The sequence below is a fragment of the Oryzias latipes genome, chromosome 9, assembly GCF_002234675.1.
Source record: "Oryzias latipes chromosome 9, ASM223467v1".
NCBI classification, from domain to species: Eukaryota; Metazoa; Chordata; class Actinopteri; order Beloniformes; family Adrianichthyidae; genus Oryzias; species Oryzias latipes.
The window spans coordinates 28276761-28297244 of NC_019867.2; the positions used below are offsets into that span (position 1 = coordinate 28276761).

Below are 20484 nucleotides of genomic sequence, written 5' to 3' on the forward strand. Positions count from 1 at the left end.
TGCTGGTTTGGTGTTTTATTTTTATTTTTTGTGGATTGATGGTTGAGATCTCAAAGCAATTTCTGTTTTGCTGCCATTTAAACTCAAATTCAAGCTGCGAGCGGTGTGGTATGTCTTGCAGTGGCGATCCCTCACCCCATCTCCCCCGGTATACCTGCCTCTCCTTCCACTTCTATCAGCCTGGTCAGAGCTGTTCATGAAAAATTTACAACAACAAAAGTTCAGAATGGCAGCTTTTCTGTTAGTTTTATCTCCATAACAACTATTTTATTATTTGGGCGCCAGGGGGTGACAAACAGACCTATGTATTTTTTGAAGAATCGGCAACAGTACATTTTTGGTTTTCCTTGGCAACCAAGGTTTTATGTCAACCACACCAGCATTCCTAATGTGTTCATATTGTATCGTTTCGTTCAGCTTCAGCCTAGGGATTCATGTATTTAATATTCAAAATATTCTGGTTAAGAACATGCGAGAAACAGGTGAACGCTACTTTGGCGAGCTTGCCATGCTTACGCCATTCAAAATCTGCTAACTTTAAAACCTTCATTTAAAGTAGGTTCCCAATGATGCTTGAGGAGCTAGGAGGCAATAGATCAAAATCCCTAGTTCAAACTTGTTACTCGTGTTTTGTTTTTTAAATTCATATGGCGCCCTTTTCCTGAGGTCAAAGGTCAACGAAACTTATGTTCTGGTTGCAGATAACTCTGTGCCGTGTGTGTGAATTTCATAAAGATCTCTCGAACAAAGTTTTTCTTTTTTCCCATATTGTGGAAAATCGCAAAAATCGCCAAATTTCACACTTGTCTGTCAAGCTGTAGGTCCTGTGGCCATCCCATAATAATTTGAAAACTTCTTTTGAATTTCCCAGACACGTGTTTTTTAGTTTAGTTAGTTATTTTCACCGGGTACCAGGTGTGGGCAAATTTTGGTGAATAAATGGTTAGCGCTCTTGCCTCACAAAAAGTAGACCCCCGGTTCCTGGGGGACCTGTATCGGAACACCAATGGGGGACCTTTTTGTGTGGAGTTTGCATGTTTTCCCCGTTCACACGTGGGTTTTCTCTGGGGGACTCCGACTTCTTCCCACCGTCCCAAAACATGCTTCATAGGTTCATTGGTTACTCTAAATTGTCCATAGGTGTGAACATTTTTTGTTTTTTTTCTGGTGTGACTGTGAAAATGCAGAGCTGATTGTGGTTCCTAGAATTTCTGAAAGCACAGTTGGAGGTAGAGCCTTTAGCCACCAAGCCCCTGTCTTATGGAATAAGGTCCCAGCTCACGTAAGAGAGGCCGACACAGTTTCTACATTCAAAGTTAGGCTTAAAACATTTCTCTTTGGACAGGCTTATTGCCAGGCTCAGAGAATATTTAACTTATTGCTCCCCCTACCTCACCTACTGTAATGAAGTTTGGGGGAATAATTACAATTTTCATTACATCCATTATACATATTTCTCCGCAGAGGGAAGATGGTTTAATAAACCGGGCAAGGGCGGCCCATTCCTTCTGCTTAGATTAATACTATATTGTATTGATATTGTGTGAGGAAACTGGAAATTGTAAACAGGACTGTAAAATAGGTAAATTAGTTTCGTTCCCTCTTAGTTTCCTGCACACAGAAATTAATGAATAATGACTCAGAGACAAAAACTTATCTTTAGTGGTAGTTTTACTCCCCACAAGAAGCACATGTTTGTACGAAGGGTTACAGACAGATGAACAGGTTGCTGCATCAAAGTCCGAACAACAGAGATCAAGGATGGGCTTGGTATATAAACCCTGCATTTGCATATTCAGAAGATCATCCGATGGACAATGATGTGAAAATCACACCCACAGGTTGTTGCAGGCTAGATGCTCGAAGGTCAGGGAGCTTCAAGTGTCAGATCTCTCTGAGGTTATCACAGATATTTACCAGAGCACAAACACCAGCACACACAAAAAGGAAAAAGGGAGGATGAGGAATGCTATGAGACAATAGTCTTGGTTGTGCTTTCTTCAAATGTAATATAATTTTGAGATGACAATACATAATGAATCAAGTTTAAACCATTAGTGTAATAAAAGTAAAAGTTAGTGTAATAAAAAGTAAAAGGGAGTTTCTAGCTATTCTGTTTCTAATTATTCTTAACATTTTGTTATCCAAAAAATGTAATTTTCTATTATTATTATTGTTGTTGTTGTTGTTACCATGCGCTATAAAGACCACAGCGCATGCAACTTATTATCAAAAAGTATGAATTAAATTTAATAACTAACAATTAGTTGCTAGTAGGCTGATGGAAGTTTGAAACCGGGGAAAGTATGGTGCACTGGGGTTCTGTCCTCTATTCTCATCTACTTTCCCTCTCTTCCTCTCCTCCATTCTTGATCTCATTTAGTCCTCCATGCCTCTGTTTGGTGCAGTGTGATTATTGCGTTGTCCCTCTTTCCCACTTCCCTCCAGGGGGTGCAGAAGTGATTCCAGATTCCAGTTGGCGCGTCCGTGGTCCGGTACCTGGCCGTAGACCTCGCCTCTGGCTTGTCTGTGCTACTGCTCCTACACTTCTGCTGGACTATTTAAACATGTAGTTGTAGAGTTAGATACATTTCTTCTTCTTTAACCCTTGAGCTATCTTAGATGACCCCACCCTTACATTGACGTGTTCTTTCTACCATGACAAAGGTGGATAAAGGTGGAAAGATTTCATGTAATCCATGGACACCAGTGAAGATCACAAATCATTGAAGAAAAAAGGTTCAGAGCACTGTCTAGTGGGTCTAGATGACCCAACTCCCAATGTTAAAGTGCCTAGGATAGCACAAGGGTTAAGGAAGCGCATTAGGGTGGAGGAATAAAAACAACAAAAACAGAAAGGTTAAAATAATACCAATAATAATTTAAACACATTAAAACCCAAACATTTGTTGTTGATTTACAACAGTTGCTTTTTTAGGAGATTTTTAGTATAAAATGCAACAATTTCTCTCATTGAAAGTGGATCTGTTCTGAAGGAATCTGACGTCTGTGGTTTAGAAATGTTAGCCTGAAAAAAATCTGTATGCGTGTGTGTGGGGGGGGGGGGTCCCAACAGAACACTGGGTTGTACAGAAACAACAAAAGATGGATGCAGCACTCCATCTATGGGTGGCAGTGGCTCAGGCGGTTGAGCAGGTCGTCCAATGATCGAAGGGTCGGGTTCGCTCCCCGCTCCCCCCAGCCAACGCTGTGTCCCTGTGCAAGACACCTCACCCTCCTTACCTCCAGTGTGGCTCCACTGGTGTGTGAATGTGCATGTCCAGGTGATGGTCAGCCGTAGGCAGCCACGGTGGGCCTACAACAGTAGCTTATCATCAATCCATGGACAACAGTGAAGATCACAAATCATTGAAGAAAAAAGGTTCAGCGCACTGTCTAGTGGGTCTAAATGACCCAACTCCCAATGTTAAAGTGCCTAGGATAGCACAAGGGCTAAGAGTTCCTCCATCCTGGGGAGGATCCTTTTTTCAGTAGACACCCCTGAGGTTTCTTTTTTTTCCCGAAGTCAGTTTGTTTAGGAGTTTTTTCGGACCAAGAAGGAGGGTCTGAGGGCAGGGATGCCCAGTCTAGTTTAGTCTGTTTAGTTTAGTGATTGCCTATTTAATTCTATTATTTCATGTTCTTTATGATTTCATGTTCTTATACAATTACCGGTATGATGCCCGTTGAGACGACTGTGAAGGTTCACAATTAATCAATGGACAAGATGGGGTTTCTTGCAAGATCTTTTAATATGTATCGTTTTTGTTTTGTTTTTTGCTTTAGTTTTTTCTTTTTCTTTTTGCAAAGGAAGATAAAAAAAGTACAACAGAATAGTTTCAAAACTAAAGTAATTTGGGGCATAACTGAAAAAGAAAAACAAAATGAAACGAAACAAAAGAAGTGGGACTAAACTGAAAATGTCTCAGACTCAGCCCCTGTCCAGACAAAATGGGGAAGCTTTAACCCTTGTGCTATCCTAGGCACTTTAACATTGGGAGTTGGGTCATCTAGACCCACTAGACAGTGCTCTGAACCTTTTTTCTTCAATGATTTGTGATCTTCACTGGTGTCTATGGATTACATGAAATCTTTCCACCTTTATCCACCTTTGTCATGGTAGGGAGAACACATCAATGTAAGGGTGGGGTCATCTAAGATAGCACAAGGGTTTAAGACAGGGACAAACCATACTGGAGACATGAGGGAGGGGAAAACAAACTAATCAAACATTCCAACTAATTAATCTATGATTGCAAAACAGGAAAACAGAAAAACAAAATTGATACAATATAAAGGTAGGCTTCAACAAACGGTGAACTGAATAATTTCCTTTAAATTAGCACAAATAAAGTCCATGAGGAGAGTTGGTAATCCCTGCAGTTCCCCAGTAGATTTTCCCAATATCCTCTGCTAATTACTATGGATGGGCTCACCTGAGATGGAAACTCAGGAAACAAACAAAAGTTAATAAACTATTTTACTCACTTAAAACAAATTAATCAAATGTGTGCACCCATTGTTAATTTATTTTAATTAAACAAAGTAAAAAATAAATGTTTTAATTTAAAGAAAAATAAACAAATACCAACACCTATGTGGTGGTTTGAGGTTCAACCACCACGACTATTGTTGTAATATTGGGCTATATAAATAAAGTTGAATTGAATTTAAATTGAATACGTGCTGACAGATGGAGAACACAGGAATGCCCACTTTGAGCCCTCTCTCTGTCTAAACAATACTGTAACTTAGTTTTGCTGAACTCCAGCTTGACGTTGCCCTATCCGATCAGTCAAAAGTGGCCAACCAGGACTTGTGCAGCATAGCCAAAGCTGACAAGTGTTACCCATCAGGCACGTCTGACGGGCGCCACCTGGTGATGTAAGCTCAAGTCCCGTATGCTCATTTCAAATGTGGTTTTGTGTTGTCTCACTAGTTCTCTGAATTACTTTTTTTTTAGTACCAGCTCTAGTTGTAAGGTTCTTGTGGCTGCCCCTAACCTCCGAACAGACCTTCAGAGAAGGTCACAGCATCATTTAAAATCACAAAGAGTTTTCATCTGAGGTGAATTGCAAACATATTTTCAGGACAAGATTGTCTTGATCTTTGTGTTTATTCATTTAAAAGCTTAAATTCACAAACATATATTTGACCTTTTCACTCATCCACCCACCACACACCGACTGGTCTGTCTGCCTCCTTAATGATGCAATGGTAAGTTTAAAAACAGACACACAACTTGGCCGTCTTTAGTCAGTCTCTCTGCAGCAACTGTGTCTCATGTAAGAAAAGAGTGAACTCATAATGAGAGCTGAGGCTGCATTGTGTGTGTGTGTGTTTGCGAAACTGGCACTCAGTCGCAGTATGCACGTTATGTACTCAGCATGCCAACTCAGCCTCAGCACTGCAATGCAGCGCTATGCATTTGGCCAAGTCATGCCACACAGACACACAAACGCACACACCCTCAGAGACTCACACACAATGAAGCATGTGTGAGTCCACACTGACATGTAGCGGCTGCGTGTGTGCTTGGTGTTTCTGCATGCTTTTGTGTGACTGTTAGCCCTGCTGTGTGTTTGTCTCTGCGGCGACGAGCTCTGATGATACTGTCTCCCATCCTCTGCAGGGCAGTTAGCCGCATTAGCTCCCTGCTTGTCCTCAGATGACTCCTCCTCCTCCTCCTCTTCCTCCTTGGCTGTCTGCTGTATCGCTGCCTCCCCACACACACCCCCCCTCCCTTCTGTGACACATCAGACGATACGACTGAGCAGAGGAGAAGAAGAAAACCTCTCCCAGCACGCTGTCCTGCCTGCTGCATGGAGGAGAAGCAGAGGAGAAAGAGGAGCAGGAGGAGGTGAGGAGCTGTCCTTCTGTCTGTGTGACATCCATCTTTATTTAACTGTATCTCTGCTGTGTGTCTCTAGAACTGTCAAGTCTCTGTAAAGCAGTCTTTCTCTGTGTTTACACTGTTGTCTTCTGGCCATCCGTCCGCCTGTCTGTCTGCAGCTTTAATGTACACAACAACAACCGTGACCTAAACTTACCTGAACTGGACTTCCTTGGACCAAACTAGTCAGTGTCAGAGCTGTAATGGGCTGCGCTGTGCTGTTTTTGACTGTAATGGGCTGCGAAGGACAGTGCTGGACTGTGGAGGGTGGAGGATGACTGTACCTGAAAGCAGTAGATCATAGGGACCTGAATGACTGCACCAGACTGTAGTGTGTTCTAGAAGACTGCTCAGAGCTGGATTCTGCTTGGAGGTCTGCAGTAGACTGTTTCAGACTAGACTGGTATCCGGAAGACTGTTTTGGACCACACACTTAACCATGGAGGCTGTGGGCAGTGATACTTTTTAGTCACGTGACATGTGGGCTAACTTGGAGGGAAAAATGAGTCCATGTCCAAGATGTCAGCTGACAAACAGCAGGAGCCGGATAGTTCTTTTTCAAAGTTTTTGTTTAATAAATACTTTCAACACCTCATAAAAATCTAAAATGAATAATTGTAAGTTTGAAATTTGGTTCATAGCACCAGCAGAGTATTGCAGTTACTTGTTTCTTCAGAGAAACCTTGAATTAAATTGAAATTCAGGTCTCTCCACGGCAGGACTTTGGTGATATTTGCTTCTATCAGGTGGAGTACACATACAAAAGATTGACTTGGACTTTGTTTTCAAACGTCAGGTAAGCCACTCTTGCTGGCAGCCTGTGTCTTTTTTAACGTCGTGAATTTAACTTGCATCAATAGCTGCGTTTCCATTGACTATGAAATTATACAAATTGGATTTGCGATAACAAACTCGCTGAATGGAAACACAATTTCGAAAAATGCTCACTTTTATCAAAAAAAGGTTTTGGCGCTTGGAGAAGGTGGATTTGGAGGGGTTTCCAAATTTGACATATTTTGCAGAACTGTAATGAAAAACTTTTTTCGAATTAAATGAGCCACACAGCTCGTCAAAAGTTGAGCGTGTCATGCAGAATTGTTGGTTCTACAGCTGCTTTGTAAAATCACCGACCACCATTTCCCAAAATGGCTTCATCTGTAAACGCTCCCATGAGTAAGGAGCTCGCCGCTGCATGCCCTGAATAAGACGCCGACGTCTCATTTGATAGATGATGATGGGCGATAGTGCTGTGGCAAAAATTTGAATGTAACTGCTGTAAATCACATGAGTTGGTTTGTGTTTATCCGCATAAATATGATTTAGTGGAAACGGTGTAATTGTGAATTTGTGGGGGTTTTTTTACATTTCTGGAATTTTAAAGTTTTAATAATAATAATAATGGATTGGATTTATCTGCACTTTTCAAGACACTCAAAGCGCTTACATTGTGTCCATTATTCATTCACTCCTCATTCACACTTGGTGACGGTAAGCTATGGTTGTAGCCACAGCTGCCCTGGGGCAGGCTGACAGAGGCGTGGCTGCCATTGCGCGCCTACGGCCGCTCTGACCATCACCGGGAGCATTCATGCACATTCACACACCAGTGGAGCCACACTGGAGGCAAGGAGGGTGAAGTGTCTTGCCCAAAGACACAACGACATTTTGGCTGGTGGGAGCAGGGATCGAACCGCCAACCCTTCGGTCATTAGACGACCAGACAGAAACGGAGCTAATGAAAAGTTAAAATTATCACTATGCAATGGTCCATCTTGCAATTAAACAATTAGCCATAAACAAGGAAGTATTTGCAAATATAGTGGATGTAGGAGACTGACATCACCTGCTTGACCCAGGAATGCCAATGCAAAAGTGCAAACTCCCCAGTTGTTATGAAGAAATTCCATAAAAACATCAATTCTGCACTATTTAACTGTCATTATCTAACATTTTACCAAATATTAGATAGTGACAGTTACATTTTGTGGATTTTTTTAGGGCAATTTTCCTTTTCTCTTTTTTTACAGGGCTTTGTGCTCTGCATCCTGATTGGCTGTTGCCCTTGTCAATCAATTACTGTGCTGTGTCAGAGTTGCATAAAGCTTTCATCACGATCAATATCATTCTATAACAGTGGACTTATTTTTCTATGAAAGTTTGAACTTTGAGAGTTTAAACACTGTAAGAGAATGAGAAAATGTTCATGACTGTCTGAGAAAAGTGAATGAAGTCTGTAGTGAGGAGTTTTACAGCGTTAAAACATCTATAACCCTACTTTGCAGATTTCACCTATTGCTGGTTATTTTTAGAATGTGACTCCCCACAACAAATGAGGAAACGATGTAGTTGGAACCTGAACAGTATCTTCACAGACCACATGTGGTGGTTCCAGTAAAGCGGCAAGTTTGTTATTTGTCTACTCCTGGCTGTTCTGACCTATGGATATTGCAACAAACAGCAATAATGGTGGACCTCATCAAACTTTTGGGACTTTGTAGACTGAGACAGATTATCTTGAAAGGTAAAAAAGATTAAGGGAACCTCCCTTGACTGTATAAAAGAACTGGACTGAGCGAGTGTGACGTCACCTATAGAAATGCCTACTTCCAGCTCCAATGAAATGAAGTTAATTCAGTTTCTATCTTTCCGTGATAAAGTCGCCGCCATTTGAAGCCAGATGACGACAGTAAGCAGTGGTTGGTTCGGGTTGGTCTGAGTGAATATTTCTATGGCAACTACTGTTGCCAATCAGGAGTGAGCTTGTTTGAAATCCACACCTCTTCCACTGAAAGTAGTCTTGGGAGAATCTTTCAATCAAACATTTCAAACGTTCAAGGTGGGAGCCAGTGGGCCCCACATACTTCTTCCGAGGTAACTAATTGGTCAGTTTATAACTTGATTAAATTGCACTAAAGAATTGTATGAAAAGAGGATTATCAAAAACATGTTTTTTTTTAAAAAGGTATCGGAGAAAGAATGGTTATTCTGACGAATCGACCGACTGACTGAGTAATAGAAGTTTCTTTCTCTAGGGGATTTTGGGTTCTTGGAATCAGCAGGTACTTCCTGTTTGGAACGCCAGGGGGAACTCAGTCCAGTTCTCAAATACAGTCAATGGGAACCTCCAAAAGAGTGTTGTAAAATGTTGTAAAATGTTGTTGGATGTTGCAGACTTGAGAATGTAGACTGTAGTGTTTAAAAGGCTGTTTGTTACGATTCTAAAGGATTACAGTTAAGTAACATGCAGCTTTCTGTCCAATACTGTAGAAAAAGTATATTTTATGGGCTGTTTGAAACTGCAGCCAGAGACTCTGTCAGACTTCAGCATCAATCTGCAGCGGATCTTGTGGATTTGCAGCATAATGGACTGGACCAACGCAGTCTCTAGTGGATATTTTTCAGACTGCCTTAGATGCTTTTTGGTGGAGACTAACTATCATGGGCTGAAATAAACAAGGAGACTGGGAAGGACAATTGTAGACTGCAACTGTACCAGAATCCAGTGGACTGTAGATGATGTTCCAGCCGACGAGCAGTAAGTAAAGCAGTCTGTCTTGGTCCATGGCAGCTACACGTTCTGAACTACAGCAGATATGGTTGGAAATACGAAATTATGCGTAATTCCAGTCCCCACAGTCCTGCATGTTTGCCAGATATTCTTGCCCTTACCTTCTGGTGATTCCCTGGGTGAGATATGTCCAAGAAGTCTGAATTTTCAAGAGCAGGAGTGGCAGAAAAGAAATCAAGAGAAACCTGGAGTTGTTCATTTCTGCATCAAGTTATCTGGTTAGAATGACTCCATGGGTTAAAGTCCCATCAGTTGTCATATATAGGTTTCTCCACAACAGACCCATTCCCTCGAGAAGCAGTGAGCGGCAGTCAAGCCATACTCAGGAACCATTTGGTGGTTTATCCCCCCAATCCAATGCCTAATGCTGAGTGTCAAGCAGAGGCTTTGGGTACCATTTTTAGTGTCTTTGGTATGACCCTACCCTGATTTGAACCCACAACCCCCCCAGTTTTAGGGTGTAAACTCTACCAAAAGCCTTCCAGTGGAAGGCTTTTGGTAGAGTGGAAGGCTTTTTGACTCATCCTCCCCCGAGGACATACAGGAGGGATGTCAGGGAAAAATATGAAAAGCTGGAGGAAGGTGTTTGGGAAAGAGAGGTGTTGGGCTGTTTGGACACATGGAAAAAAATGATTTTCGTGTCCACATTCTTTCAATTGCATTTAAGGTGTGATGACTTTTTTTTTTCTTTTAGTTAAACAATTGACATGTATTATGTAAGAATATATTCTTGCACTAAGATTGTGTATTGCCTTCCACTGACACTTTTCTTTTCAAATCTGTAAAAAATGTCACAACATTATTCAAGTTGGCTTTCAAATAGAGCAAGTTAATTTTAGAGACAGATTCCGATGGAGAATTTTCATTGTTCTGCTGCTGGATGAGAAGTTAAAAACATCTGAACCTGTACTACAACTCCACCCCTTGTTTTTTATTCCAGCTTTTCTGCTTCTCTCTGATGGCTTCCTCCATTTTGATCCACCGCTTCTTCCTCTGACCTTGATCAGACACAAACCTGCGTGACCTCATGGATCTGAAACATTTTGGTGGAAATCTCCTCAGTATCCCTGACACCTAAACACCTCACCACCTCATACTGTCAGTCACTTCCTGTCCCATCTCGTCGTGGAGTGATTCACTATGTCGGAGGGACTGCTTCAGGTGGAGATCCCAGACTTCGGGAGCAGCGTGCTGGGCAGCTTGAATGAACAGCGCCTGCTGGGCCACTACTGCGATGTTTCCATTCTGGTGCAAGGTCGGGCCTTCAAGGCGCACCGGGCGGTGTTGGCTGCCTCCTCGCTCTACTTCAGAGATCTGTTCAGCTCTGCGGCCGAACCCTCCTCTTCTTTGTCATCTCCTTTACCTTCCACCTCCCAGGCCGTTTTCGAGCTGCCGTCTTCAGTGACGCCAACATGTTTCCAGCAGATTCTCTCGTTCTGTTACACGGGCCGCCTCAGCATGGCTGCCAGTGAGCAGCTGGTGCTCATGTACACCGCCGGCTACCTGCAGATCCAGAACATTGTGGAACGAGGCATGGAGCTGATGATGATGAAGGCTTCATCTTCCCCACTTTGCTGCGATTCTCAGGTATTAGAGCTACAGGCGGTCCATGTACTCAAGATAAGTTTGACACCCTGAGGAATTTAAGTAATCAGGTAGTGATGGTGTGTTTGATCAAATGCTACAGTACAGTCAGCAAGGGGACAGTAGACTGACCTTCTGGTACTTCAATGTAGCCACCTTTCCACATTTATGTCAGTGCAAATGTTGGACCCAAACAACACCTAATCAATGTTTTCTATTAATTGTTAGCATGCCGATCTTGGCATAACACTGCATTACTTCTATCTATACAGAAAGAGCTATTACTGGCACTTAGTGTTTGTAAATTTTACTGCAGGTTCATGGAACCAAGAGGTCTAAAGCTACGTTCACACCGTCTTCAGTAACGTGCGTTCAAGCGACCACTCTCAATGAAAAGTAAAAACGAGTGAATGTGCATTTTGGGCTTTTCCATTCAAAACTCTCACGTTCATGTGGAGCTACACACATTTATGTCAACGGAAGTGTCAATAGTTTGAAAATTGATAATGGAGGAAAATTTAAAATTGCAGTTTGTGCCCGGCTGAATTTATTAGTCTTTCATATATAGAGCTGTGAAGAATAGAGCTGTGAAAGAAAAGCATGGGGCAATTTTTACCTAATTTGTACCACTTTGACATTTTGCACCAAGCCTCTTCCAACTGTAGGTGGTGGACATGTGCTAGAAAACAGTAGAAAAAGAAAAAGAAGCCCCTCCCTGCTTTTTTCCCTTTTGACTTCAGTTGTTTCAATTTTTTTCCAGGAATGAGGGAAGATAACGCTATATAGAAAGCAACAAAGTAAAAATAAACAGGATAATAATGTGAAATAAACTGAAGAATTATCCTTTTAGCTTAAAATTTCATGTTTAAATGTCTTTTCCTATTGAGGAGGGCTCAAGATTACATGTTTTGAATTTGTGCTACAATGAGTGTCAGTGTCTTCAAATAATCTGTGACCGTAGTCTAGTAAAATGCTAAAATAAAATTAAAACTTTGATTTATTGCAACCAAGGTTGTCAAATACAACCTAAGGATATATTAGCTGACATTTATCTTCAGAAAATACATACTAAGGTTACTGAGTACTTTACTGTGATCTGTCAGAAACTAAGAGAACTGCAGAAAAACTACTGTATTTTTGGATTTTTTTTAAACCTCCTGGTTTAAAAAAAAACGTTATTTAACACAGATTTCTCACGTTTGTTACAGACAAAATGTAAAACTATTCCATTTAGTTATTTTAAATGTCAAGAACCAAGAGTCTGTCCTACAAATAACTTTAGGACTTGAACAATGGTCATGGTTAATTTGATTAACTTTAGTAGCAGTAGCAGTAACATTTGTTTACAAGGTATAATTTATTTAGCAAAGGCGTGGCATAAACAAAACTGCCTCACTCTTTATTTACAGAAGAGAATCTATAAAATCACTTGTTCGGCTGACGTTTTTTTCAACTATACTGTGTTTTGCTTGTTTTGTTTTTTCCTTTGAATTTATCTAGACAACCTCAGCAGAGGAGCTTGGAGGTTTTGACGCCCCGACGGTTCAGCAGCAGCAGCAGCAGCAGCAGGTAACCCCCCTGTTGCAGGAGGTTAGTCTGAACCAGCCATCCCTGAGCCCAGAGGAGCTGCTGCTGGCTGTCAGCAGGATCAAGCAGGAGAGAGCCGACACTCCTCCTGCAGAGGAGAATGGAGGCGAAGCCAGGTGTGCATAGGAACAACTTCAAATCCACTTCATACACGGGATGATCAGACATTAACCTCATGATGTATTGCACCATTTTACTGGATAAAACAATTTATAAAAATGTGTAAAAAGCAGGAATCAAGAGAGCATTACTTGCACGTTTCTGATTACATGCACTTTAGTTTTAACACGTATACATAGGGATTAAGAGGATACTTAAAGCATCTCAAATTTTTATTTTAAAATTGTTAAAAACCCTTTAGTAAGAGAAGTAAGAGAAGGCCCCACTGGACATGCTGTAGCTGTGTGTGACAGCAAACCCAAACAAATAAAGAAGTGTGAATTATGAAATAGCTTGACCATCTCATGGCTTCATGTAGAGTTGTGAGAAGATACAGGTGCCTAGTAACCCTTTAACACCGGAGCTTTAGCTCCAATGTTGACATTCTGTGAACTAACGTAACTCTGCAATCCTTAACGAGATAAACGTGATTCCATCAGGTTCTGACGCAGAAATAAGTGGCTCAAAGCGTCGTCAGAATCAGCTGGAGTTACATTCATTGGGTAAAAGATTGAAGAGCTAGGGTTTGTCAAAGAGTGTGTTTCATGTAGGGGTCCCCGACAACATCTCTGGTGTTGCTATGTTCACACTGGGCATCTTGAATGTGCTTAACGTGCTTTTCTGTTTGTGCGTTTAGCCCATGTTCACACTGGACTAGTGAGAAGGGGCATCATCTTCTTTTTCTTTTGTTTACTAGCCCATGTCCGCCACCTAAATTTGGAAGAGGCTTGGTGCGAGATGTTGAAGCTGTGCAAATCTAGTGAATCTTGCTCCAGGCTTTTTCTTTTACAGCTTTCTTTTAATATGAAAGACTTGAAATCAAAGAATTCTGGTCAGGCACAAACCCAATAACTTCTCTTCCACGATCAATCTTCAAATTGTTGGCACTTACGTGAATTAAAGGGACGCCATCCAGACGTCACTAACAAATCCAAGTCCCTGATTGGGCAAAGATCAACCTGGTTTAACTTTTAACGTGTGTTCAATGGCCGCACATTTTGTATGACAAGCCTGAAAATGTGCGTGAAAATGTGCATGAACGCAAGATTTTAGAATACTGGTACCCAAAGCTCACAATTAGCGCGTTTACATAGACTTTTCATTGGGAGTGGTCACTTAAAAGTGCGTTGCGAAAGGCGGTGGGAATGTAGCTTTAAAAGGGTAATATTACCATGGGAAGATAAATAACATGGCTTGCTGGTTTATTACATTTTTCTTCTGTTCAGAGATTTTTGTGCAAAACTGCCTCCAACAAGCAACTGTTGAAACCGTGAGATTCTTCCAAAAGGTTTTATCTGCTTTGGTTTAGTCTTGAGAGCGACAAGTTAACCAAATCACACGAAAGTAGATCAATTTATCTGCCCATTTCAAATGTCCACTAATGTCATAGAAACTAAATCCTTAAATTAACCTGTGCATTCTTCTGTCTTCCATGATACACCTCCTGGTTACCCCATATACAGAGCAGATGTCGTTGGCGACCTGCAGTCAACGAGGAACAGTGCTCTGTGCTACCTGAGCACTGGTGGCTTGATTCCAGGGCTGCAGTCCTACCTGCTGGCAGGCGGGGGGCGAGCAAGCCCCGCAGGGTCCAGTATCCCAACAGACTCGCCTCCTTCTCATCCACCAACTGAGGAAGACCTGGAAGAAGATTACTATGGCAGTACTATCCACCCGGGGCTCTATCAGCACATATATAGTCATCCTGGAAACCCCTACAGTCCGTCTTCAGCTTTCCATGTAATGTTTCATTTACCCAAACACATTACGTTTGCTACCTAGTGTTCTCTTTTTGTTCTTTAGTCCCAGAGAAGCTGGAAGTGCTGCCCCTGCCACTGGCTAACGACCGCCGGCCCTGCGTGCTGGTTGGCCGGGACAACATGGCCTTGCCAGCTAGTCTGATCAGTCAGATTGGGTATCGCTGTCATCCGTCGCTCTACACAGAAGGAGACCCTGGAGAAAAGGTGGAGCTGGTGGCAGGTATTTTGTGTCATGGTAATGGGATCATGAGTGGGAGAAGACGGGAGGCCTGTCGTCAGAGGCAATACATCTAAAAATATTGGCGTGTCCTTGTGTTTTTTAGGTTCAGGCGTGTTTATGACACGTGGTCAGTTAATGAACTGTCACCTGTGTGCTGGAGTGAAACACAAAGTGCTGCTCAGGAGGCTGCTAGCCACCTTCTTTGACAGGTGAGTTTGAACACCCCTCAGTTGGATGTGGTAGTTTAAATTTATCACTGAAATAGGAAGTGTGCGAATGACAATATTTTGTTAGGGATTAATTATGCCACCACTATTGCCACAGCTAACCAAACAGTAAGAACAATGTGAGCCTTAGATTACCTTTTTTTAAGCTGGTGTTCTCTCATCAACAAAGAGCTTAAGTCTGAGTCACATGCACAGATACCGGAGGTCGATCCTTACGAGTGCTGCGGGTTTATGGGTTTTCCGAGCTGTGGAGGAATATAGACAGGTGGGGCTGCATCTTAAGTGGACCACAGGTGTGTCTTGCAGTTGCGGCTCCTTTGAGGCTCATACGGTCACCTCTAAAGACTTCATTAAAATAGAACGTACCATTGTCGTGCAAGTGGTTAGTGCATTGTGAAACATTTGTAAGACTATTGGAAGTTGGATGCACTTATGATGTACGGGTGAGGTGTGAGTACTGGCCCCTTACTGACCCCGCAGGAACGCCGCATGCACAATAATGAAGTGTACTGTGAACAGGAGGTAGGTGCCGTAGTGTAATTTCCTAATTTCCAACAGCCAGGCTGTGCGACACTTATCATGCGAACAGCACTAATAAGCTCCGTGCACAGTCTGCAGGATTTGGGGGGTTAGAAAAAAAGGGAAAATCCATGCGACACACCTGCATCTCACCTTTTACCCTCATTTATTCTTGCATGTTCTATAAGAGTTCACGATGACCTGTCGCCCATGTTTGTAAAAAAAAAAGGTTTTGCTCTACAGGTTCACTGAGCAACCTTGATATTTTGTGCAGGCTACTTGTGTGCCCTGAGCAGGTTTGCCTGTTTTTTGGCCGCAGACTGCTGGTATCCACCCATAAGGCCAGTTGTGACTAAGGCTTTAAGTTTGTGCAAAGGATATGAACCCATCTAGAGAAAGTAGTTGTGCATCATCAGCATAGAAATAATAGCATAGCCATGCATGTAACCTAACATTTTATAAGGTAAGTGCATGTTTATTCCCACTATTTAACTCTTGTGCTAAACTAGGCACTTTGGGAACTTTTGGGTGCTATACTTCACACATTGGGAGTTGGGTCATCTGGACCCACTAGACAGTGCTTTGAACCTTTTCTCTTCAATGATTTGTGATCTTCACTGGTGTCCATGGATTACATGAAATCCTGTCCACCTTTATCCACCTTTGTCATGGTAGGGAGAACACGTAAATGTAAGGGTGGGGTCATAGGATAGCACAAGGGTTAATAGAACAATTAATTACAGGGGATTTTTCTACTGCCCTGGAGCTCCAACTATGTGTCTTACTTGTGATAAATGTTGATTAGATTGTTGTGGGCTCTTTAGAAACACTTTAGCCAACAGCTGTGGGACAGGGATCCGGTCATCCACCAATGATCCAAGCCGAAAGCCCCTGGACAACCGTGTGCTAAACACAGTTAAATGTAAGTCGGATTGTTTTGGTAAAAGCTCAGTTTTTAATCTCTTCAGCCATGACATGACATTCTCATTCTCCTGTTCCTCAGTGTACTGTCAAAACTTTGCTCCAAACTTCAAGGAGAGCGAGATGAATGTTATTGCTGCCGACATGTGCACCAATGCCCGAAGGGTGCGCAAACGCTGGCTCCCAAAGATTCAGTCCCTTCTTCCTGATGGCCTTCACACTCCTGCCAATGTCCATCCTCGCAAGAGCAAAAGGGGCGGAGGTGCAGCAGGAGAGGTGGGGCCACAGCCCAGCGGAAGCCCCTTCGATCTGGACCTGCGGCAGCTTGGTGCCTCCTACCTCGGCTTGGATGCTCCACTTTTTGGAGATCGGCGAGAGCGAGAGGCTGCAGGCGATAAGGAGGCCCCGTCAAGCCTCCTGCCTCACCTGCAATTTGCGGGGTCTCGTGGAGGAGGAGGGGGAGGTGGGGGACAGGTGGAGGAAAGGCTAACCGGGGAGGCACATGGGGAGGAGAGGAACGGACAGACCACAGACCTCCCCCTCTCCTCCTCTTCCTCTTCTTCATCTTCCTCCTCACACCCTTCCCCTCAGCCTGCAGAGCCAGCCCCTCCTCAAAGAGGATTGGCTGACACAGATGAGAGGAGGGAGGAGCCTCTGGAAGAAAGCCAGTAAGCTTTCAAATGCATCTGCCTACCTGTACGTTAAAACAACAGCTACCTGCCCCCTTCCCTACACCCGTCTGTCCCCACCGCCTCACTACCTGTCCGCCTGTCTACCTCTACGCTCCTGTCTCCGGCTCTACTGCATGTGAACAGCCTCTGCAGTCCAGTACACAGGCCCATACACCAAAACAGAAGATAATGGCAAAGATCTGAAAAAAGCATTATAAAGCTTCTTGATAATCAGGTTGACATTTTCTGTGTTTGATCCAAAACAAATAAAGTCTGGCAAAAAACGTACACGACTTAATTTATATTTTGTGTGTGTGTGTGTGTGTTAGTCTGGGGGCGGAGCTGGCAGGCCAGACTCTTCCTGGAAGGGGCTGTTCCTAACTTTCATACGTATGAATACAATAACTCACTCGTTTTTGTGGATTGAGAGGGGCTGGTGCTCAGAGGGGAGGTTTTTAGAAGAATGCTCAGAAATACGTGAACAGATCAAAATACCACTTTGGAGTTGTTTTTTGTGGGGAGTGAACATTATAATACACTTAAAAGCTCAAAAAATTAATTTTGCATGATTTGGCCCTTTTATCACCATGGTTAGGTTAGGCGGAATAAAGAGGTACTGTAGGTTGTCACATTACCATGGTTCTCTTCCATCATTATATTGCTCTAAGTGTGAGGGAGGTAAGCATATAATGCTAAAGGAAAGCCAAAATTATCCTAATTTGCTTGATAAATACTCAAATGAGTTACAACCTACAATAAGAAATAATAGCAAGACGTGAAAGGAAAAAATATATTTAAATTCCCCCTTGAACATTGCTTTGTAACTTTAACCCTCAACACCTAAAAATCAAACATACCCTAAATCTTCAAGCATGTTCGCAAACAACACAAATCAGCCGATTCTGATGCAGAGAAAAGCAGCTTTTCTCCGCATCAGAATCAGCTGATTTACGTTGATTACATGAGCACTTCCCTATTGTTAAGCATTGTGGGTCAGCGTAAGGCTGCTTTTCTCCACTTCAGAATCTGCTTAAATGGCACTAATTGAATGAACAGTTGAAGAGTAATGGTGGTTGAAAAAAATTTAAACACTGGAGCTTCAATTTCATTGTACAATGAACAATGACAATAAAATCTAATCTAATCTAATCTAATCTAAAGCACATTGTGCTGCTGAGAGTTTTGAAAAGATAAGCTTTTTTCATAGGCTGTTTAGACTATTGGCATTGGATATAAAATGCTGAAGAGTGTGCTGGAATACAACAAATGTGCAAAAAAAAAACAGGAAGAACAAGCAAAAAAAAAACTGTTAAAACAGTACATAAACATATGTAAATGAAGAAACAATAATTTTTTTCAAAAGTAAATGTAATATGGAGACAGTAGCAACAATTAATAGGCCTGTTTGCTAATCATGCTAAAAAAAAGAAGCAAAAACAAATCCAAAATTGATTAATGTATTAAACAATCTCAATAATAGACTTTAATATAATAATTATAATAATAGACTGGAGAAGGTACCAGTCCTCTGGAGGACATCCTGCCTGGTTCCGGTTCCAAAGGTACCTCGTCCTACAAAACCGAACCACTTCAGACCTGTCGCTTTAACTTCCTGATGAAGGCCATGGAGAGGATCATCCTCAGCCACCTCCGCACCCAGGTGAGCTCAGCACTGGACCCGCTGCAGTTTGTATATCGACCAGGTATCGGGGTGGATGACGCCATCATCTACCTGCAGCATCGGGCCCTGTCTCACCTGGAGGCCCCTGGGAGCACTGTGAGAGTCATGTTTTTTTTTATTTCTTCAGTGCTTTCAATACCATCCAGTCATCACTGCTGAGGAGGAAGCTGGAGGTTGCAGTTGTGGACCAACATCTGGCTGCTTGGACCATCAACTACCTCACAGACAGGCCACAGTTTGTGAGGCTGCGTGACTGTGTGTCTGATGTGGTGGTCTGCAGCACGGGGGCATCTCAAGTGACTGTGCTCTCCCCATTCCTGTTCACCCTGTACACATCAGACTTCACCTACAACTCCCACCACTGTCATCTGCAGAAGTTTTTTATTTTTTTATTTTTTTTTATACACTGTATTTTATCCCACGAAGGGAAATTCTTTTCTCGGCATTTGACCCATCCCCTTGGGGAGCGGTGAGCTGCAGCCGAAACCGCGCTCGGGAGGCATTAGCGTTAAGGGTCTTGCCTAAGGACCCTCACTGGGTGACGTTAACTGCTCGCCATTGATATGGTAATTGCCCACAGTACCATTGCTCATTCCCCTCCGGGAATCGAACCCTGGTTTCCTGCGTGGTAGCTTCCCACCTTACCAACCGAGCTACCCAGCCGCCTTTCTCAGATGACAGTGCCATTGTGGGCTGTGTATCAGGGGGGGATGAGCAAGAGTACAGGGGGGTCATCTCTGACTTTGTAGGCTGGTGTGAAAATAACCACCTGCTGCTAAACACCTGCAAGACAAAGGAGCTGGTCCTGGACTTCAGGAGGTCCTCACCACCACAGTCACCGGTGAACATCCAGGGTTCAGACATTGAGTTTGTGGACACATTTAAATACTTGGGTGTTCACCTCCACAATAGACTGGACTGGACCAATAATACGGATGCTTTGTACAGGAGGGGCCAGAGTCGCCTTCACCTGCTGAGGAGACTGAGGTCGTTCGTCGTGTGCAGACAGCTGCTGAGGACTTTTTACGACACTGTGGTGGCCTCAGTGGTCCTTTATGGAGTTGTGTGCTGGGCGGGAGGCAGTAGAGGCAGAGACATGAGGAGGCTAAACAAACTGGTTAGGAAGGCCGGCTCTGTCCTGGGCTGCACACTTGAGTCTATCGAGGAGGTGGCGGACAGGAGGATGTTGGCCATGCTAACATCCATCATGGATAAGCCCTCCCACCCCCTGCACCAAACTGTAGAGGCGCTGACCAGCTCCTTCAGCACGAGACTGTTGCACCCACAGTGCAAGAAGGAGCGCTACCGCAGGTCATTCCTCCCCACAGCCATCAGACTGTACAACACAGTGACACACTACGGACCCACAGGTGTTTTTCATTCATTCATTTATTTATTTACTTTTGTTGTAGTTGTTGTTTTTCAAATGTTCTTGTTCCTAAACGGTTGTTTGATTGGTGTGTACTTTTTTACTAATTTATTTTTGGATATAAAACGAAAAAAACATCAACAAAAAAGCTTGTATCACATGTTTGCAGTGGATCACACGCCACTTTTGTAGCTGTATTTATTTATAATGAGAATGTCACTTTTGATGTCCTTTTTTGGCTGTTATTTATGAATGTTGTTTTTGCTGCCACAGATAAGTGAATTTCACCATCGTGACATAAATAAAATCATCTAATCTAACTTTA

At 42.8% G+C, this 20484-nt stretch overlaps 1 protein-coding gene across 5 annotated transcripts; it reads left to right on the top strand.

Moving 5' to 3' along the window:
- Nucleotides 1–4927: 4927 nt before the first annotated feature.
- LOC101158861 (nucleus accumbens-associated protein 2) lies at nucleotides 4928–17397 on the top strand. Of its 5 annotated transcripts, none has more exons than XM_020706257.2 (9): nucleotides 4928–5067; nucleotides 5633–5860; nucleotides 10402–11048; nucleotides 12546–12748; nucleotides 14255–14511; nucleotides 14595–14786; nucleotides 14875–14980; nucleotides 16342–16439; nucleotides 16521–17397. In XM_020706257.2, the coding sequence occupies exons 3-9, from the start codon at nucleotides 10602–10604 to the stop codon at nucleotides 17108–17110; spliced, it is 1893 nt and encodes a 630-aa protein (XP_020561916.1). In that variant the 5' UTR covers nucleotides 4928–5067; nucleotides 5633–5860; nucleotides 10402–10601; the 3' UTR covers nucleotides 17111–17397. The 5 variants fall into 5 exon arrangements, with proteins under 5 accessions (XP_020561916.1, XP_020561915.1, XP_020561921.1 ...); XM_020706256.2 differs by having other exon boundaries at nucleotides 5638–5860; XM_020706262.2 differs by having other exon boundaries at nucleotides 4929–5067; nucleotides 5638–5860; nucleotides 14595–14771.
- Nucleotides 17398–20484: the final 3087 nt, after the last annotated feature.

What these genes read in the sequence shown, in the direction of transcription:
- LOC101158861 (XM_020706257.2), top strand. Translation starts at nt 10,602, where the DNA reads ATGTCGGAGGGACTGCTTCAGGTGGAGATCCCAGACTTCGGGAGCAGC. An exon ending in CACTTTGCTGCGATTCTCAG is followed by an intron (nt 11,049 to 12,545) that starts GTATTAGAGCTA and finishes GAATTTATCTAG; the next exon opens with ACAACCTCAGCAGAGGAGCT. An exon ending in TGTGCTAAACACAGTTAAAT is followed by an intron (nt 16,440 to 16,520) that starts GTAAGTCGGATT and finishes CCTGTTCCTCAG; the next exon opens with TGTACTGTCAAAACTTTGCT.